This window comes from Tinamus guttatus, unplaced genomic scaffold, assembly GCF_059628265.1.
Source record: "Tinamus guttatus ecotype Peru unplaced genomic scaffold, ASM5962826v1 Tinamus_guttatus_pri_ptg000330l, whole genome shotgun sequence".
NCBI lineage: Eukaryota > Metazoa > Chordata > Aves > Tinamiformes > Tinamidae > Tinamus > Tinamus guttatus.
This window is the reverse complement of record NW_028288864.1, coordinates 874,014-893,479: the sequence shown is the minus strand read 5'-3', so window position 1 is coordinate 893,479 and position 19,466 is coordinate 874,014. Positions and strand designations below refer to the sequence as shown.

Sequence of the window (19,466 nt, the reverse complement as noted above, 5' to 3'; positions counted from 1 at the left end):
CACTGTGAGACTTTAAAAAAAAACAGAGGGGAAGCAAAACATATTTGCATGTGCTTGTCTCTTTCTAGGTTTCTCAGGGGGGAGAACAAAAATGCAAAGAAAGAACTTACAGAAATACATGTTGCTATGTGTTAGCATATTTTACTAGGTATTTACAGGCTGTGTCTGTTTAATTTAAGACTGTCCTTCAAAAAAAGTATATATTTATTTATTTTAAATCAACAAACAATAGTTCAGTCATTGCAAAAGATGCTCTGATACTCTGACGGAGTACAGGAGCATATATGTATGCATTTAGTAAGTGCCCTAAACTGCAGTTCATGCACACACACAACTTTAACTGTTTGCCTTTTCTTTAATACTAAGAAATCTTTAACTTTAAAATCAGTACAAGACTGGAACCAATTTCTAGCGCCAGTCACAGTTTTGGAACTGGAATCCAATACAAAACACCTCAGTAAAGAATGCTTCAAAATTGCTGCCGTTTCAGTCTGTTTCTTCCTTCTCTGCAAATGGTTATGCTTAAAAGGACCTGCATTTTTCCTCTCATAAATCTCTGCAAATACCAGTAATAATGGAGAAAAGCACTAAAAAAGGGCTGACCTGTTTATGAGATAACCAGCTGTTGCTGGGGAAAAGACTAAAGAATCTCAGTGCACTTGAGAGGGGCTATATATCCTGCACAGCAACGAAATCATGAAGGCAGAGTTCAAACGGTTAATGATTTGATATTCTGAGCCCTTTCCTCTCTCACAACCTGTATTATGCAGGTCTAAAATAACAGCTATTGAGAAATTCTTGTTGGCTTAAAATGTGTTTAGCATTGAAGCACAAGTGTCTACATAAATTACATTTCTGCTTTATATATTGTGAAAAGAAGTTCCCGGAGAGCCATCATCTAAAATAGCCTAGGCAGCAACACCGCTACGAATTCTATAATGATCCACCTTTTTATTCTACCCCTTCTCTGCAGCCATCTCTTTTGGGAGAAGAGTAAAGGAGTACCAGTCAAAAATCATCAAATGCCTTTTAAACTAACATACATAGATGAACTCAAAATTCTTAGCAGCTGAAGGTTGAAAACATATTTTTTGTCCCAGATTTTTTTTCAGGCAGCTTCATTTGCTTGTTTGTACACTTGGCAGTTTGTACAAATATGAAAATTTCATAAGGTCACCACATTTTTTTTTCTTATTGTAGTAACAATACTAACACAAGCTGATAAAATATGAACCTTGAATTTGATTAATAAGATACTTCTCAACATTAAGAAACATGCCTACCTGGCATAAAGCAGGTAGCATAAGCATAAAGCACCAGAGATTCAATGACTTACAGAAGGGAGTTACGCAAGCTGAGGATCTGGCCTGTAGGGGTGTTCATAGCATAAGATGGATGTCATGGGATATTCACAAGAAATAAAGCGTGTTCTTGGCAATGGAACCAGGCTGATGACAGAAGGGTCTTGGACTAGTTCACATGTAAGCAACAAACAAACCTGTTCTCCATTTCACTGACAATTAAGTGTCCTGACCTTGACTAATCATATTACATTAGGCAGCAAATGCACATAAAATAAAATTTTTCCAGCTGCTTCTACCTCTGCACCTCTATCTCCTCTTAGTGTCTCAGCCTTTGCACCCTAGGCTTATGCAAAGGAACTTACAGGCAAAGTAAAAATCCCATTATTCTCCACTAAGGTGGAGAACACTACACATTTAGTAGAGCAGGTCACTGGACAGTAGGTTGACAGAAGAACCAAACAGTGCCCCAGTCCACAACAAATTTTAGAGAGAATCATCAGAACTGCCTTTCTCACCCAAACAGAAGACTGTATCAGTTATATGCACCAGAAGCTCCTGTAATATAGCCAAACTACAAGACTTAAGTACAATAAAGGCGCAAGGATAAAGAAGACAAGGGAAGAATTTCTTAGTAATTGTGCTACCATACGAGCTTTATTTTTATTTTATTAGTATTACCAGATTTGTATGCAATGACTTTAGAATTATCCTGGTCAACATTACCAATTCAAAATACGTCTCAATTGCTTCTTTACAGCTGATTATTGCGAATTTATTATTGTAGGATACGAATGAAAAGCACTAAATAAGAAAAATTATTAGAACATCCACTTGTTCTAATAGATATTTTATCTGCGACATCCAACGTATCGCTGCTTCAGAGCTGAAATTCCTTTATTTGCCCAGGCTCTTTCTCATTGTCTGCTGCCAATTTTTCTTTCATGTCTAGGCACACAGTAAATCAAAACATTGAAAATTTCACATATATCTCAAGTTCAGTATGCTATTCAGTAATGCTATACCATTACTATAACCCAAACTAATGTAAAATTACTACCTTCTGTTATAAACTCTTTGATTCTGCCAAGTATATAAATCATCTCTACTCACCAAGCACTCAAAATTTGCTTGCATTCCTTGACATCTCACTAAGGGCAAATCTGGGTAAGATGAATGATGCTCTCACTCTTACAGCCAGGACCCTGCAACCAGAGGCAAAATTGTATTTTCACATAGCACTACACTGGCCTCTTCCAATATTAACAACAATGCATACTGGGGATACACAGGCATTGTGCCTTTTTGCTGGATCACAGCACTACTTTGTGATTTATTTGCTAAACTAATCCCAAACTGCTGAGTCCACACATTCGTTAACACATTTAGACCACATACTGTCAAAGAACAGCTATTTGATCTGTCAGCTCTATTTATTTACAGCTGTCAGCTCTAACACCCAGAGTGATTTATAGTTTACCTTTTTGTTAAGTCTGCTACTATGCAGCTGATGGAAATGCTCAAAATAGTACCTATGAACAGTCAACAAACAAGAAAGTATGACTACACAGTGACGAAGACATTTTTCTTTTTTATTCCAACTTATTCTTTTAATAAACTGGAAAGCACTAATGATGTTCTTAATTATTTGTCTCTTGATGTATCCTGTCAAATTTCAAATGCAACTTTTAAACTTATGCAGCAGTTTAATTTTATGTAATCGTTGGCTGGGAATCACATTTCAAACTCAGGGTGATCTGATGTCACTTTGCAAATGTCAAGGTGTGGTGTTACTGCACATACAATTAAGAAGATGGGATGAAATCGGAACCACAATCGAAGTTTCTTCCTGCCCTGTTAATATGTGCATTAGAGAAGTAATAATTTAAATTAGATGAATCTATTATCACATAGTCTTTGTAGATCCTCACTAGTGGGTCCACTAAAAAAGGTGTCAAGTTACAGATGAGATTGCATTGGGAGATATTTTATTTTAGCAAACTCCACGTGCATAATTTCCCTTCCTAGGGAAACTGGCATGTAAACACCTTCCTTAGCAATCGCCAATTAACTAAGTATCCACCGTCCATGCCTCCGCAATATAGCCCTTGCAAGAGTATTTTTATTATAGCAGTAAATAGCTATCCAGTCATAGACCATGATCTCAGCCGTATTACATCCTGTACTAACACAGATCCAAAGGATTATCCCTACACAAGCCAAAATCTACTGTCACTACAGCTTTATTAATTATTTGGGAAAAAAAATAACAAAAAAATGACTATCACCACCAACTTGAAAAATTTCCATGTTTTAAGCGAGTAGTATAAACTAATTTCCCCCTCTGGTCCTGATTATCACTACCTGTAGTATATACTGGGGGGGAAGATAGGCTTTCCTTTTTTCTTTTAATATATTCAGTACTAACTGGATGTTCTCAGAAACTCTCATCTGTGTCAAAGCCTTCAAATGGACAGATCATAAATCTCAATGGCTTATCTGAATCCTCACAGCCGCAGGATTGGAAGCTGGAATTAGACCATTCTGGATGCCTCACCCAGACACGCGTGGCCTGATCCTCATTCACCCAGGGCTTTGGGAAGCCCTGGGGACACAAGGGCTTTCCTCACCCTCCTTCCTCACGCTTGCACAGAGGCAGGTCACCTCCAGTCCTGGCCCCTCTGCAACACTTACATTAAATTAGAAATCAGACTCCTCCTGAAGCTTTGGAAACATTTCCTACAGCTATTTAAGACTCTGCTGGCACTGACTAGAAGCGCTGGGTCTGCTGCTACAGCTCAGCACATTGTGAGGATCTCCTCAGGTCTTGAGAGGTTTGGGTTAGACCCCACAAGCGTGGTCATGAAAGGTGACCTGTCAGCTGGCAGTGAAACCTGCACACAGCGAAAGGATGCCTGGGCAATACGCACACAGGTTAATAGAAATTCACTTATTCATTCTCCACCTCAGGCGAGCCTTGGCAGGCCTGCACATGCCACCCTCCTTGCTGCTACACCACACCTCACAGACAGCTTGCGCCTCCATTTCATGCCTCTACAGCCTCATAAGAGGCATCTGCCTCCATTTTGTGCCTTTTTCCTCACAGGAGACAGCCCCCTCCATTTTGTACCTCTTTTTCCTCATGAGAGCCAGCTCCCTCCATTTTGCTCCTCTTTTTTCCTCACAAGTGGCATCCACCTCTATTTTGTGCCTCTTTTTCCTCACAGGAAGCAGCTCCCTCCATTTTACACCTCTTTTTCCCTCCTAAGAGACAACCTCCTCCATTTTGTGCCTTTTGACTCACAAGAAGCAGCTCCCTCCATTTTGCACATCTTTTTCCCTCCTAAGAGACAGCCTCCTCCATTTTGTGCCTTTTTTGCCCCACAGGAGACAACACCTTCACTCCCTTCAGGTCATCTGAGGCATGGGTTGCTGATGGCCCCAGTGAGGAACAGAGTGTGCCTTAGAGCTGTCAGTGACCTAGAAGAGGAGGGTGAGGCCAGGCCCTGTGCAGGTTAGCGCAGGCCCTGGCTGAAGAGGGGGGGTTAAACTGGGTTTTACAACTGCAGCATCATGGCAGGGCATGAGGGAGACCTGCACATCAACCCTCCTGGCCCAGGGAAATAGCACTCGGGTGTTTTTTTTTACGCCACTTGCTTTTGGGGTGCAGAACTGCCTGGAATCGCACTGCTCTGAGCAGTGCCATGTGGTGCACTGAAATAGCACCAAATATAAGCTATAAAATACACAGGAAAATAGCCCTTTCTTTCAGACTTATTCTGACATACTTTAAGTAAGCTTTAAGGAAGCTTATTTTTCCAAATAATCATGTGGGAAAAAAAAAAAAACCCGCTGATTACATTTTTAGCTGCTAATTCCTAAGCTTTGTATTCCTATAGGAAAGGGTCCTGCATCTTTTTATATCCCTTGCTAAGTACCTGTTTTTACTTAGATATTAGCTTCCATTGAATTCTGCGGGAATTAAAAGTGACAAAAGAGCTTTTCCTGTATGTTACTAGTTAAGTATGACTAATTTAAAGTGCACCAGACCAGAAAGAAGAAAAGGCCAGCATACATTTAACGTGTCTATTTATGGAGAAACGATTACCTGCACTAAGTGATGTGGGGGTGACATTTCCTTCAAGATTTTCACACCTGTAGCTCTCCTTGGATTTTGCCCATAGGAATACAGCCTTTCTACTCTGCCATCTCGAGGTGGAGCACAGGGGAGCATAATGGCACTGTTGACTCCTCGGAGAAGGGGTGTTTTGATCACAGGTACCCGAGCGCCTTCCAAGCAACGGGCGACTTGTCCCCCATCAGCGGGGCCACCAGAGCGGGGACCAGAGCGCCCCTGGAGCAGCCCCCGCTCCCGGAGCGGCCCGGGGCTGCGCGGGCCCCGCCGTTCCGCGCCGCGCCCGCGGGGGGCGCTGCAGGGCGCCGGGAGCCGCTCCCGGCCAGCGCCGCGGCGGCTCTTCCGGGCCGCGAGGGGAAGGCGGAAGCGCTGCGGGGGCCGGCGGCGGCGCAGGGCCCGGGGCTGCTGCCCACGGTGTGTGGCGGCTGCCGGCCCCAGGCCCAGCATGGCGGCGGCGGCGGCAGGCGGCCAGGAGAAGCAGCTCGCTCCCGTCCTGCTCAGCTTCTTCATTTACAACCCCAAGCTGGGGCCCAAAGAGGGAGAGGTACCGGCGCCTCGCGCCGCGGCCCGGGGTCGGGAGGGCTGCGGGAGGCTCCGAAGCGGTTTGTAGGCGGCCGCAGCTGCCGGGCATCTTCGCTTTTAGATAGTCGTACATTGCATGGCTCGTGTGGTAACCTGGTTTTGCACAGAGCAGCATTAAAGCGAGTGTATTGCTATGTGTTTTGAATATCCTGGATTGTGGGATAGAACGAAACTGCAGTAAATTCGCAGGGGCGCCCCCCTCTCCAGCTGCAGGCAGCTGTTGGCACGCTGGGGCTCTCAGCAGCAGGAGATGGGAGCTGCCGGGGCCCGGAGAGCTTCAGCCCAGGCAGCGGCTCGTGCTGCGCTTGGGGGGGATGTTCCTGAGCTGGGGGTGCTGGGTGCCCTGCCCAGAAGGACCTGGGAGCGCCGGGCATGTGGGGTTGTGCGTGAAGCAGCAGCGTGTCCTGTGGCGGTGACAGCTGGGCCGTGCCGTGTTACAGCAGCAGGCAGGTCGAGCAAAGGGCTTGCTCCCCTCTGCTCAGCCCTTACAAGACTGTAGGTACTGTTGGGTTTTGGGCTTCCCAGCATAGGGCCGGTACTTAAGCAAGCCCAGGGGAGACAGGGCCACCGAGTCGGTGATGGGGCCACGACACGTGATGCGCAAGAAGAGGGTGAGAGCATTGGGTTTGTGCAGCCACAAGGGGAAGGCTCATGAGAGAGCTGATGGTGCCTTCGCTCACCTAATGTGGTGAGTGTGGTTGTGGAGGTGGTGCAGCCAGGTTCTTCTCACGGGTGCAAAATGGGCAGAGGTTGCAGCAAGGGAAATTCCAATGAGCTGGAAGGAGAAATTCTTCATGGTGCAGTGGTCAAGCACGGGATTGGCCCATGGAGGCTATGGAGTCTCCATCCTTGGAGATTCACTGGAAGCATGACCGAGCAAGGCCTAGGGCAATCTGAGCTGGCTTTGAAGCTAGTTCCACTTTGAACTAGATGCGAAGCACTTCTGGCCTGTGATTTTTAATTGCCTTGGCATTTATAAAGCATTTTGCAGTCTTTTGGGGTGACTGTTAAAGTACTTTAAATCATGTCTCTTATCCATTACTGCAGAAGCATGTTTGGAATATAAGATAAAAATCTGCCTAGGAAATTAAGGGGTTAAAGTTAAAAACAAACATGAACTATGTGTTCTTTAATTCTGATTCTGTTGAAATGCATTACTTCAAATTCTAGGAAGAAAAGAAGATTCTCTTCTATCACCCAAATGAAGTAGAAAAGAATGAAAAAATTAGAAATGTGGGACTATGCGAAGCTATAGTACAATTTACAAGGTATAAATTATGATTGTATGGCTCATCAAATTAGCACAAACACCATCTTTTAGAATTTGCCAATCATTTACTTTGTGTATATATAATGTTTTCTTTCCAGGACCTTTAGTCCAACAAAACCTGCAAAATCCCTACATACACAGAAGAATAGACAGTTTTTCCATGAACCTGAAGAAAACTTCTGGATGGTCATGGTACTTATGCACATGATATGCATATTTCTAAAACATGATTTCAGAATGTTCTCAATGCATTCTGCATTGTCTAATACCAGCTTGTTCCACTTTCTAGGTTGTACGAAACCCCATAATAGAAAAACATAAGGATGGAAAGCCAGTCTATGAATATCAGGAAGAAGAATTACTGGTAATACTAATTTCTTATTTTCCAGTCTCTCTCTCTCTCTCTCTCTCCTTTTTTTAAATTGATTTTATTGTATTTTAAGAGTACCATCAGAAGTAACCTTCAGTTTGATTCTACTTTAGCTGTTGCCAAATTGAGATAATAAAATATATATGGCCTCAAATGGGTAAAGGCCTGGGGCAAATTAGCTTGCAGTAAAGCTTGAAGAAGAGAGTAAGAGAATTATCCAGATAGCAGTTCAAGACGGCCTAATAGACAGTAGTGAAATATACTGCTGCAAGGCTTTTTGTCTGGAATAGACCAATATAACTTCAGATGTCTTTGCTTAATAAAGTTCCTGTAAAATTTTACATCTATTTCTCTTATGTTGATGTACAGTGTATGATCTTACTTTCTTAAGAGTACTGGCAATCTTCACTGACAGTCTGGGAAGTGAAAGAGCCTACAGCTGTCAGGAGATTTCTTGTCCGAAGTGCAGGATCGTTCTGTCAGTTTGATTGTGTTCTGGGAACATAACTGGTCGTGTTAAGTAACATTTAAAAATCCAGTCACTTATGCTGCTTCTGTTCGCTGCAGCGTGTGCACTAAGTTCTGTTCCTCTGTTGTGCTTAATGAAAAGGATTGTTGTTGTAGTTCCTCTGTTTTCCCAAAGAAACAAAAAAAAAAAAAACTGCCTTCTTTCATCTGATTTAAGATCCCAGCCAAAAAACAACTTGTTCTAGTGTCCCACCTCCTCTGGCCTTAGAACTGCATGAAGAGGAAGCCGTTCAACGAATGTCAACTTCTTTCTGACCACAGTGCTTAGGGAACTGCATTGTTTGTAACAGATATTTTGTACATGAGTTGATAAAGCTTTTGGTATTAAATGTAAGAGAAAGGGGGGGTGGAATTTGTTCAAATAATCCTTTGTAAGTATGAAAAAAATCCTAGATGCTGATTGAAAATATTATTTATCGTTTTAGAGATTGATTTCTCAAATTTTTGTGCATGCATTTTTTTGGCAACATGTATTATGTGTAGCTCAGTCAAAACATTTGAAATCTCATTTTAATGTCCTGCTCTAATTTTTACAGGACAAGGTTTATAGTTCGGTCTTGCAGCAGTGCTACAGCATGTACAAGGTACAGTTAATGAATGATCATGCAGAGGCTCCTTTTTTCGTGAGAAGAGAGAGCTTCACAGTACCATTTGGATGTGCAGGCTCATAATTGCTTTGAGATGCTTATCTGTTCTCTTTCTGCAGCTGTAATCATGGTGATAGAAGAGATAAGGCTTTCTCAGTTGCCAGTGCTATTTCACTAACCCACTGCAAAAATAAGACCTTTCTAATTTCACTGGTTTCCTCTTTAATGTGCTTTTAGAATAATAAGCATACGATTCTGATGGCATTATGCCCTACCTATTGGAGAAACAATATTGGACAAAGGCCATCAATTTTATCAAGCAAGAGCATAAGATGGTTTCAGCAATGCAGATTTAATTTCTCTAATTGTAGTGTGCTGCTGCTTTTTCTATCTAATTCTGCCATTACTCCCATATGTACTTGGACTATGTAAGCCCGAAAGAGGCTTTTTCAATAAAGACTAATTATGCAGAGTTAAGGTACTGGGAGATGAGCTATAATCTAATTATATTTGTAATTGAGTTACAAGAAATCAGTGTAACTGATTACCCAACTTTTTTTTTTTTTTAAGCTTTTCAATGGCACATTCCTGAAAGCCATGGAAGATGGAGGTGTAAAAGTTTTAAAGGAGAGACTAGAGAAATTCTTCCATCGGGTAAGATCTCATGATTCAGGTACATACTGTGTGCTACTGCTTTGGAAATAAATTGCAAGCACTTCTCTCACTGCCTGCAGTGTGATTCTAAAATATGCACAATGGAAAAGATGTAGTAGCGTAGCAAAAGTCCTGATTGCTCATTTTTTTCAAATACTTCCTGCTTCCTACTAGCATGGCAGATTCCTTAAAAGGCACTGAACTAAAAACATAGTTATTAGCTTGGTGGAACAGCTTAGCCACTGGATATCTTTTTTTCTGATGGAACCATGCCTGTTCTTTGAAAATTGCACATTTAATTGGTGAGTGTGATGGTATTCTGAACAGACTAATTTGAGTAACTGTTACCAAATCATAGAGTCATTCAGGTTGGAAGGAATCTTGAGAAGGCATGTTAGTCTAAAACTAAATTAGGTTGTATAGGGTTTTTCCAGTTGAGTCTTGAATATATCCAAGAGTGTAGATTCCACAACTTGTATGCCAATTTTTTTTGACTAATAAAATGGACTTAATATCGTTTCAGTGTAAATAAAAGTACAATTCAGTCTGATTTTTAGGACAGCCTTCTTCTGGGATTTTTGTTAAGACCCATGTAGCTCTAGAATGAACACTATTGTCATGAGTGCTTGTCTAGTTAGCTGGTATATACTTCTGCCTATGCTGAGTTCAAAAATGGACCCTGACAAAAAGGGAAGCAATAGATTTTTGTTCTTTAAAGCACTGCTTTTCTTTAAAGTTCCTGCTGAAGATAAACTGGAAATTGCTGTAGGTTTGTACAGCAGAACAAATCCAAGCAAAAGCTGTTTCTCTTTTTCACCGGGGAATCAGAAGTGCTTAGAAGGTTTGGTTGGGCAAGCCAGTCGGTTATGACCCTCCTGAATGAATTGCCTGCCTCCTTATGCCAGGCTTGGACTGCACTGAGCCTCTTGCAGGAAATGAGCCTTAGGGTATAAACTCTGTGACAAGCACTTGTCATGTTGTCCATCTGTAAGTATTGCAAACATGTAAATGTGGCTGAGGATGTTCCTATTCAGTTTCGAATTCAATAGGCTGTAGCTATTTAAAGCTATTAAAATTATTCTACAAAGCTGAATAGATAGATCTTATTGGTGTTGAATGCGTGTGTTGGATGGAAGGCTTTTTTTTTTACTTCATATATGAATAATTTTGTAATGAGTTAATTTAAGAAGTAACTTGTTCTATCTACACTACCTTATGATTTTTTTTTGGCTTTTTTCCTGTTAGTTTGGTATGATAATACTGTGCACAGTTCAAAAATAGGACAGTTGCCTTATCACTTGTTTTCAGAAATATGAAATGACTACACAGCTGTCTCTAGAGGGAGCTGTGTGATAATTCATCTTTCACAGAGCTGAGTGTTTGATGGTAGAACTTAAAATACAAAATATTAAAAATGGATCTTTTTCTCTGCACATTGAACGTTAATGGATTTACCTATGTGCTAATCCTTTTATAGAATTACTTAAGAAATTCAATATTACTAAGACTCTTCTTTCTTATACATGCAAAAGATCTTGAGCAAGCCTGTTACCACCATGATTAAATAATAGAAACTACCAGGAACCACGGGCAAACATTCCAGTGAAGGAGCACTTCATACATGCAGAACTGGAAGGCATCCTTGAATTGTTAGACTCAATTGCAGGGGATTCATGTCAAATTTCTCATTTAAATCTACACATTTGAAGTTTTCTAAATTTAAAAAAAAACAACTGTCGTTATTCTCTTAGTACTTGCAGACACTGCATTTACAGTCTTGTGACCTGCTGGATGTGTTTTGTGGAATCAGCTTCTTTCCATTGGATAAAATGACTTACTTAAAAATTCAGTCATTTATTAACAGAATGGAGGAAAGCCTGAACATAGTGAAGTATACTGCATTTCTCTACAATGACCAGCTTATTTGGTAGGTGCTTCCATATTTTTTTCTATGTCTTTAATTTCTTATCTTATAAATATGTGCCATAATAGCAAAGCTGAAATAATGTAAGAGCTTCCAAGTTCATGCTCATTTCTGTCTCTCCTTGATGTTGTAGGAGTGGACTGGAACAAGATGACATGAGAATTCTGTACAAGTATCTCACAACATCCCTGTTCCCCAGGCACATGGAGCCTGAGGTATGATTTTTTTGTTTTGCTTTTTAAACAGCTCTAAAATATCAAAGAGCAGTATCTATTTTTCCCCTCCTCCTTTAGACTTAAAAGTATAGGTGTGTGAAACTTATTGCTTTTGGAGCGCTTAACTGAACTCAGTAATATTTGTACCAATCATTTAGAGTATGAATTCTTCTGGTAATTTGAGTATGGGATGGTGATAGGGACTTTACTCAAGGTTAATTCCTGATGATTGCCTATACCAACAGTGAAGACCACCTGAAAAAACTTCAGTGAATATTACATATTGACTTAACTCTCGCCTTTGGAAAAGGCCTACAAAAACGGTTAAAGGCTGCGTTGTCTAGAGAACTGAATCATTTATTACTAATGGACAGTAGGATTGAAATAAGCTATTGATCTAGATGCCTTTCTAATACACTTCTGTCATCATGAGAAAACTGTTTTAATGAAAATGTTATTTTAAAATATCTAAAAATATATGCATTTGGTTTGTTGAAGATGGGTATATTTTTACTGTTTGAAGCCATGTAAGATGTTAAACCTGACTTACTAAATTATCTACTGTTTTTCTGGTTAGTAAAGCACGCATGAAACACATCATTTTCAACATACATCTTAGGTATTTGTGCAATGTAAAGAATTCCTAGTAATTGACTTCAGAGCCTCTGTCTAGCAACTTGGTGTTTGAAGACAGGTTTCACACTGCTTGAAGTGAATTTCAAAAATCACAAAACATTATTGACAGGACCTTCTCCCGTAACTGAATCAGCGTCTACAGATATTTTTAGTGAGCCTCCCAGAGAAGGGCCATTCTATTTAGGTTGTTTGTGGCAGCCATCGCTGGCCCAGCATATGAAGGTGAAGCTGGGAAAGCCCTTTGTTCCAATAATCTATTTGTGTAGCTGCTTAAATAGCAGTTTTATGATGCTTATAATTGAAGAGGAAACCTTAGGTTTCACTTGATTTTTTTTCTGCCTCAGAATATAAACTTCAGTGCTAATAACGAAAAGGAATCATTCCCACAGATAGCTATGGTAATACAGTTTACATTTGTAATGCTAACAGTTTGAGTTAATTCTCACTGTAAAGCAAATAAAAACAGGGGAAACTACTGTGGAAGAACTGATAATTAAAAAGATGATGGTCACATAAACATATACCTAGTTTTTTCAGTGAGCTTTTTGTTAGCCTAAGTGGCTAGCCGGTGAGATGATGCATTCAATACATTGAAACATGGCATGTGCTTCTGCTCTTGAACATGTGATCTTAGCATTCAAACACTGTCTGTGTTACTAATACGGGATTTGTGCAGAGCAGATGCGATGAGTGCAGCTGTCTTGCCTGCCTCACATTGAGGAACTCGAATACATCAGTTTCACACCTGTGTAGAATCATAGAATGCCTAAGGTTGGAAGGGACCTCTAGAGATCATCTAGTCCAACCCCCCTGCACACGCAAGGTCACCTAGAGCACGTGGCACAGGACTGCGTCCAAGCGGGTTTGAAGATCTCCAGAGAAGGAGACTCCACAATCTCTCTTGGCAACCTGTTCCACTGCTCTGTCACCCTCCCTGTTAAGAAATTTTCCCTTAAGTTCCTGTGGAACTTTTGATGCTTCAGTTTCTGGCCGTTTCCTCTAGTTCTAGTGTACTACTCCAGCAGTAGTGTAGTATATTGTAGTGAACACATTTCCCTATTTCACGGAACTGACTGTACTCACTACTGCTAATGAATAACTTTAGTCAAAAGCTAAGTGTAGCCGGAGAGCCACAGGACCAAGGGGAGTTAGCTTTATTTCTGGATAAATAAGTTGTTAAACTAATAAATATGAAATCAGAATGCCAAGTTCTATCTGTATTTTTTATAGTTTAGATTTGTTTATGTTACACAAACAGCATATATCTTGATGAATAGTATTTCCTGCAATTAGCTCCTTGAATATAATTTATAGACAGTTCATAACATACCTCTAAGCAGTTTTTTTTGTGTGTATGCTTGTTCTTTTGTGCTTCAGTTAGCAGGAAGAGATTCTCCAATACGTGCTGAAATGCCAGGAAATCTGCAGCACTACGGAAGGTAGCTCTTATTAACTGTCATCATCTGTGGCTGCTTCCCTCAAGGGGAAAATGTTTGAGAAGTGAATTTATTCTGGGTTTATGCTCCAGACACAGTTCCTCCCCAAGCCTGCACAGTTGTCAGAACTTGATCCCTGGAAAAGAAAGAGGAGGCTTCATTATAGTTACTGCATGTCATTTTTCTGTTTTCTGCTATTCTTAATGTACAGCATGGAAAATTTCAGCACTGCTCCAGTTGCTTCCTCTTAGTCAGACACCTCAGAGAGTGGAGTAAGACACTGGCTAGTGATTTTCCCTCACCTGTCCTCAGCTATATGAAGGGGGACAGATTCAGTACTTAGCATCTGGGCAACATTATTTTGAATATGTGGTGGTTCTTGACATCTTTCTCTTATTGTTTCTTATTGATTTTCCTGTAGCACAAAAAGGTTTTTCAAAGAAAGTCGTGCCTCAAGTGTTGAAGGGCTTTTTTGTTCTCCTGATGATCTGTGCAGTTTATTTCCTTAGTATTACTTTAATTTGGGCTTTCTGATCCTGTTCCTGTAACTTTTTGGAACCTATCTGTAAATAATTCTTTGAAAACCTATGAGTAGAAAGAGAGAGAATATAAGAGGAGGAGGAGCTCTGTGCCTATCTGGATAGCTCTCTGTATTCAAATATATTCATGCTTGCAATTGCTAGTTTCAGGAAGATCCGTTAAATCGGAAATTCTGAAGTACAAGAGTTAATCATTTCTAACCTACTGGATTCTTTTCTAGGTTTCTTACGGGGCCTTTGAATCTTAATGATCCAGAAGCAAAATGCCGATTTCCCAAAATATTTGTTAACACTGATGACACTTACGAAGAGCTTCATTTAATTGTTTATAAGGTATTATACCTTTTCTCTGTGATTATTCCTTGTATCAGAAATGTCTATACCATGAAGAAGACAGTGCTGTGAATTACGTATGAATTGCATAAAAAGATGTATCTATAGGACCAACTGAGAGTAAAGAGAAGGAAAACTTCAGAGTTTCTAGCAAGCGCTTTAAAAGCCAAATCCTCTTCTCCCAACTCCTGGAGCCTCTTCAAAGCAAGCAGATGTTTTATCAAAATAAAGTACTAGCCTTCAATTGCTTTAAGTGGTTTCATACCTGGCTTTGTATTGCATTAATCAATGGAACTAAGATTTTTTTTTTAAATTAAATGCAACAACTGTCCTGCAATTTTAGCAAATTTAATCTTTCTCCTGTAACTTAAAATCCTTAACTGGGCTGAAGTTTATAATCTTTGCAATCCCGCACAATACAGGATAGTTAAGAGACTTTCCTATTGAAATGCTTTAAGCAAGATTTTTGAACTTAACTGTTTGTCTGTGACTTCACTGAAGTACTGTTACGTGTTTGTGTAGTTAAGGTGACCTGTTAAAACTGTTCTTTTAACTTTTTTGTTCTAGGCTATGAGTGCAGCTGTCTGCTTTATGATTGATGGTAAGTACCTATTAGTATCACTTCTTTGGGAAGACCAAGCTAATAGAAAATGCTATTAATAAAATTTCTTTTTAAAAATGCTCAAATTTCTCTTATTTGAGCCTGTTCTTCATGAATGCTTTTAGCATCCTTTTTGTTCTGCTCTAGGGTGTATATATGCTAGAATGACTAAATACTGCTTCAGTTAACCTTTGGCTTATTTACAAACTGCGTAGCTATAATTGAGGGGAAATTTGTCCCAGGACTCTTGTAGAAGGTTAAAGAAAGCAGCTACAAGAAAGAAGGAGAAAAAAAAAAAAGTCCTGCTCTTGGAGGGGAATCTCATCTCTGTCTCTCCTTAACTGCACTGTAGCTTCAATTCCACCTACACTGGAGTTTTGCCGTAAACTGGACAGCATCGTTGGGCCTCAACTCACTGTGTTAGCATCAGACATCTGTGAACAATACAATATCAACAAAAGAATATCAGGGTTTGTACTGCTCTTCCTTCCCTATTGCAGTCCTTTATCAAGTGCTTAAAATTAGTTTTAATGAGCTGCTTAGATAACAGTAACATGAGCCGAAACATTGAAAGTACTGAGTTAACTGTGCACCTTAAATGATGTTAATTTATCTTTCTCTACCTTAAGCATTTATAAAGTGCCTTTGTTGCATATTCAGGTCTCCCTGAAGTAGCAACGTAGATCATGTTAACTTATAAATGAATGTTGATGGTGTACTCGGATACAGCAGGTGGAGCTTCTGGGGTTTGTTGCTTTCATATGTGAACTGAACCAGCTCATTCTTGGAAATCATCAGTTCTATAGATTACTGTGATTGCACACAAAGTTACATGGTGGCAAGAACGTGGTAGATGGAAGTGCAGAAGTTGTTCTGGGTACTAGAACAACTTTTGTCAAGTAACTTGAAAGGGGCCTTCTCTGAGTAGTTTAGGTGATGCAAGCTCTACAGTTGAGTGCTTTTATCCAAAATTTCTGCTTCCTGAAGTGCTGCTGTATATGATGGGTGAAGAAACAACTTTGGGTTTTTTTTAGTCATTACCTTATTGCTGCTTAGTATAGTGTCAAATGAGAAAGGACATTAATATTTTGGAGAATTTACTTCACTTTGAACTGGAGCAAAATCTCCTCTTTTTTTTTTTCAATGTATTTTTTCAGTTGGGGAGCAATAACAGCAGTTACACATTACAACAAAGAGGAACTATGCTGAAGATACTGATGTTAGCTTGTAACTGACTTTGGTTGTAGCACCCCAAATTGGTAAAACTGCAGGTTGTATAGTAGAATGAAATTGTGTCTTTCTACTAAATCATTAAACTTATTAAGTCACAGGTGACATAAAAAATAAGACTGACTTTATCTGCTTTAACTCTTTTAAAGTTTAATGCCATGGTGTCCTGCAAACATGATACAGTTTCTTGACACTAATGTATTTGGGTGACAGAGAGCAAAGGTATCTTGTCGCTTGCTAGGGTGTATTGCAGTATCTCTCTGCTTCTAAATAATACAGAGCCTGAAATACCAAATACTATAACCAGTTTTTGCCAATATGAATTTTCTGAGGCTTTCACCAATGTTACCGCTGTAAGTGAAAGATTTTATATTACCTTAATAAAAGAGAAAATAGAGGAGGAGTAAGGCAAAAGCTTGGAACTATTCTCATATTTGGCCTACAAAAATGATGGGGGAAAGTTTTATTGCCTAGATCAAGGAAGAGTTCTTTGTCTCAAACATGTCAGAGATGTGATTGAAATTATTCCTCACTAATCAAAGACTCACTGTCTGTTCAAAGCACGACTGTACTGCCTGGCAGGGAAAGAAAACAAGAAGGGGACAGAGACAAAATGGCTCACTAAAATGATCAACAGGCTACTACACAGATGTGGGACAAGACCCTTAGATTCCCCTGCTGTTTTTCTTATTTTATTTATGCCTATGTCCCAGGAAGGGGGAAAGCTTGTTGTATGCTTGCTTTTTTAAATTTCATTTCCATATTTAAAATGAAATCTGATCCTGCCACAAGTCTTAGAGCACTTGGTTTCTTCTGCGTGAAGGCAGCTTCAGGATCTCCGAGGCTTGCAAGTCTTTTTTTTTTTTTTTTTTTTGTCTTTTTTCCCCTCTCTCTAGTGCTGAGAAAGAGCCCCAGTTTAAGTTTATCTATTTCAATCACATGAACTTGGCAGAGAAGAGTACAATTCACATGAGGAAGACACCCAGTGTATCGCTTGCATCTGTCCACCCTGACCTCATGAAGATTCTTGGTGACATCAACAGTGACTTCTCCAGGTAATGCTTAACTATTAAATAGTGTGTAACTCCATCTGTCAATAACCTTTTTTCAAATGACTAGTCTTCCATGCCCCTTTTGTTTGCTGAACTCTGTTCAGTGTCTGTAAGAAAAATGGTGGTCTTTTTGCTGAAAAAGGAGTCTGCCCTGTGTATTCAAAACTTTTCTTGTCCTTTTAAAAAAAATACTGGGCTGTGACATAACAATGCTGGGCCACATTGATAGTGGCTGATGGACAAGTTAACGATTTACTCATCTGCTGCTATACTTGTAAAAGATTTGAGGTCTTCATCCTGCTCTGCTGACCTGCATGTGAGTTCAGGAACTCTTTTTGGTGTGGCACAACCACAGCTCTTCTTGCCATCAGGATTGGATTATTCACAGCCAGCAGGAGAGCTCACGTTGTTAGAGACCAAGCTGCTGCCATCTTCTTGAGACACTGTTCTTAATACCTGCTTTCTGAAACTTCTTTCAGAGCTGATGAAGATGAGGAAATTATTGTGAAAGCAATGAGTGATTACTGGGTAGTTGGAAAAAAGTCCGACCAGCGAGAACTGTATGTTATTTTGAATCAAAAAAATGCAAACCTCATTGAAGTTAATGGTAAGGAGTGGCCTTTATTATCCTATAACTATAGTTACTACCAAAATGCACACTCTGGAAAAGTAATAAATTTCATGTCATGAGAAATTTAAAGAGGAACTGATCTATAATAGACCAGGTAACTTTGCATAAGGTTTGAGTCCATCTTCCAGCTGCTATGAAAGAACAACATAAATATTCAGCAGCTTTTTAATTATTGATCAGTCATTCTTCCTCCCTGAAATAATAGAAGAGTACTCTGTGAGTTTCATTTAGGAGTAATTAATGAAGTGTATTACAGGGAAGAGATGAGTATATTTACATCTGCCAGAGCTGCTTTGTTTTGTTTTTGGGGGGAGGGCCAGTTATCCATGGGTGTGTGATTTGTACATAATCTTTCTCCTGCTAGCAATCCTCATTCCATTACTGTGGAATTACTAGTGCTGTTCCAAGGCCAATTTATTCTGAGTAAAAGTCCAAATGAGATTCAAGATGCAAAAACTTTTAAATAGACTGATTTTTTCAATAAAAATAAAGCTTAATTTGTTTTTGTTCGGTCTGAATTTAACTGTCTTCCCCTTGGTGATGCCAGGAGTTTTTCTTGCACTGGCTCTTGTAAAATAGTGTATTGACTTTCTTTAATTTTTCTTTTTAACAGAAGAAGTGAAGAAGCTTTGTGCAACACAATTTAATAATATTTTCTTCTTGGATTGATCTGTAAAGGGCTGATTAATTGAAGAAGTCAACATCAAACACTTGTTCAACACGAAAAGTTATTAGTCATATTATTGACTGGAATAATGACAATAGTAAAGCAATACTTGCTTTGTAAGAAATCAAATTTCTACTAAAATCTGTAAACTGATCATAAAATTTTTAGATTAAAAATGTTTATCTGCAAACTAATTAAAACCAGTCTGAAATCATCTGTACCATTCCATTCTGATCTTGTTCTGTGAATATTTTATTGGAAAATAAAGCTAATAATTGTTATACTTTTAAGGGCATCTTTTTTTGTTTCCCGGTGTTCATTTGCATCATACTGTGACTTCCTAATAATTTTTACTAGGTGGAACTAGAGTGCTAGTTACAAAAGTTCTCTGATCTATGTCTGATTAACACCAAATTTCATGTGTTCTAGCTTAACCTCTTCTTCAAAGGTCTAGTTGAATTTGTTATCAAATACTTACTTAAAAGTAATCCCTAACTGAAACCACTAGACCAGAGGGGAGAGGAAAAAAAAAAAAAAAAGCTTATGCACCAGTCTAAGCAAATACTATTTGCGAGGGACAGACACCACTGACATCCCATCTCATAGCTGTAGTGCTGTGACACTGATGGCATTTTTAGCAAATATAAATAAGGCTATTCCAGAAGAGATACTGATGCTATTTGAAGAGTTACACTCATATATAGCTGGTTACCCAAGGCTCATGCTGTAAGAGGTTTTATAGCCCTTTGGTTTTGTAAGTTAGGGCAAATGTGGT

General features: G+C 39.5%; 1 protein-coding gene across 1 annotated transcript; it reads left to right on the top strand.

Annotated features, from left to right (window-relative positions):
- Positions 1 to 5,806: 5,806 nt before the first annotated feature.
- CCZ1 (CCZ1 vacuolar protein trafficking and biogenesis associated) lies at positions 5,807 to 18,986 on the top strand. Its single transcript, XM_010223224.2, has 15 exons — positions 5,807 to 5,980; positions 7,189 to 7,286; positions 7,387 to 7,480; positions 7,578 to 7,652; positions 8,723 to 8,770; positions 9,344 to 9,427; positions 11,179 to 11,354; positions 11,485 to 11,566; positions 13,580 to 13,641; positions 14,399 to 14,510; positions 15,078 to 15,111; positions 15,464 to 15,581; positions 17,238 to 17,396; positions 17,873 to 18,000; positions 18,638 to 18,986. Exons 1-15 carry the CDS (start codon positions 5,882 to 5,884, stop codon positions 18,691 to 18,693), a joined length of 1,425 nt encoding a protein of 474 aa, XP_010221526.2. The 5' UTR covers positions 5,807 to 5,881; the 3' UTR covers positions 18,694 to 18,986.
- The last annotated feature ends 480 nt before the right edge of the window (positions 18,987 to 19,466 follow it).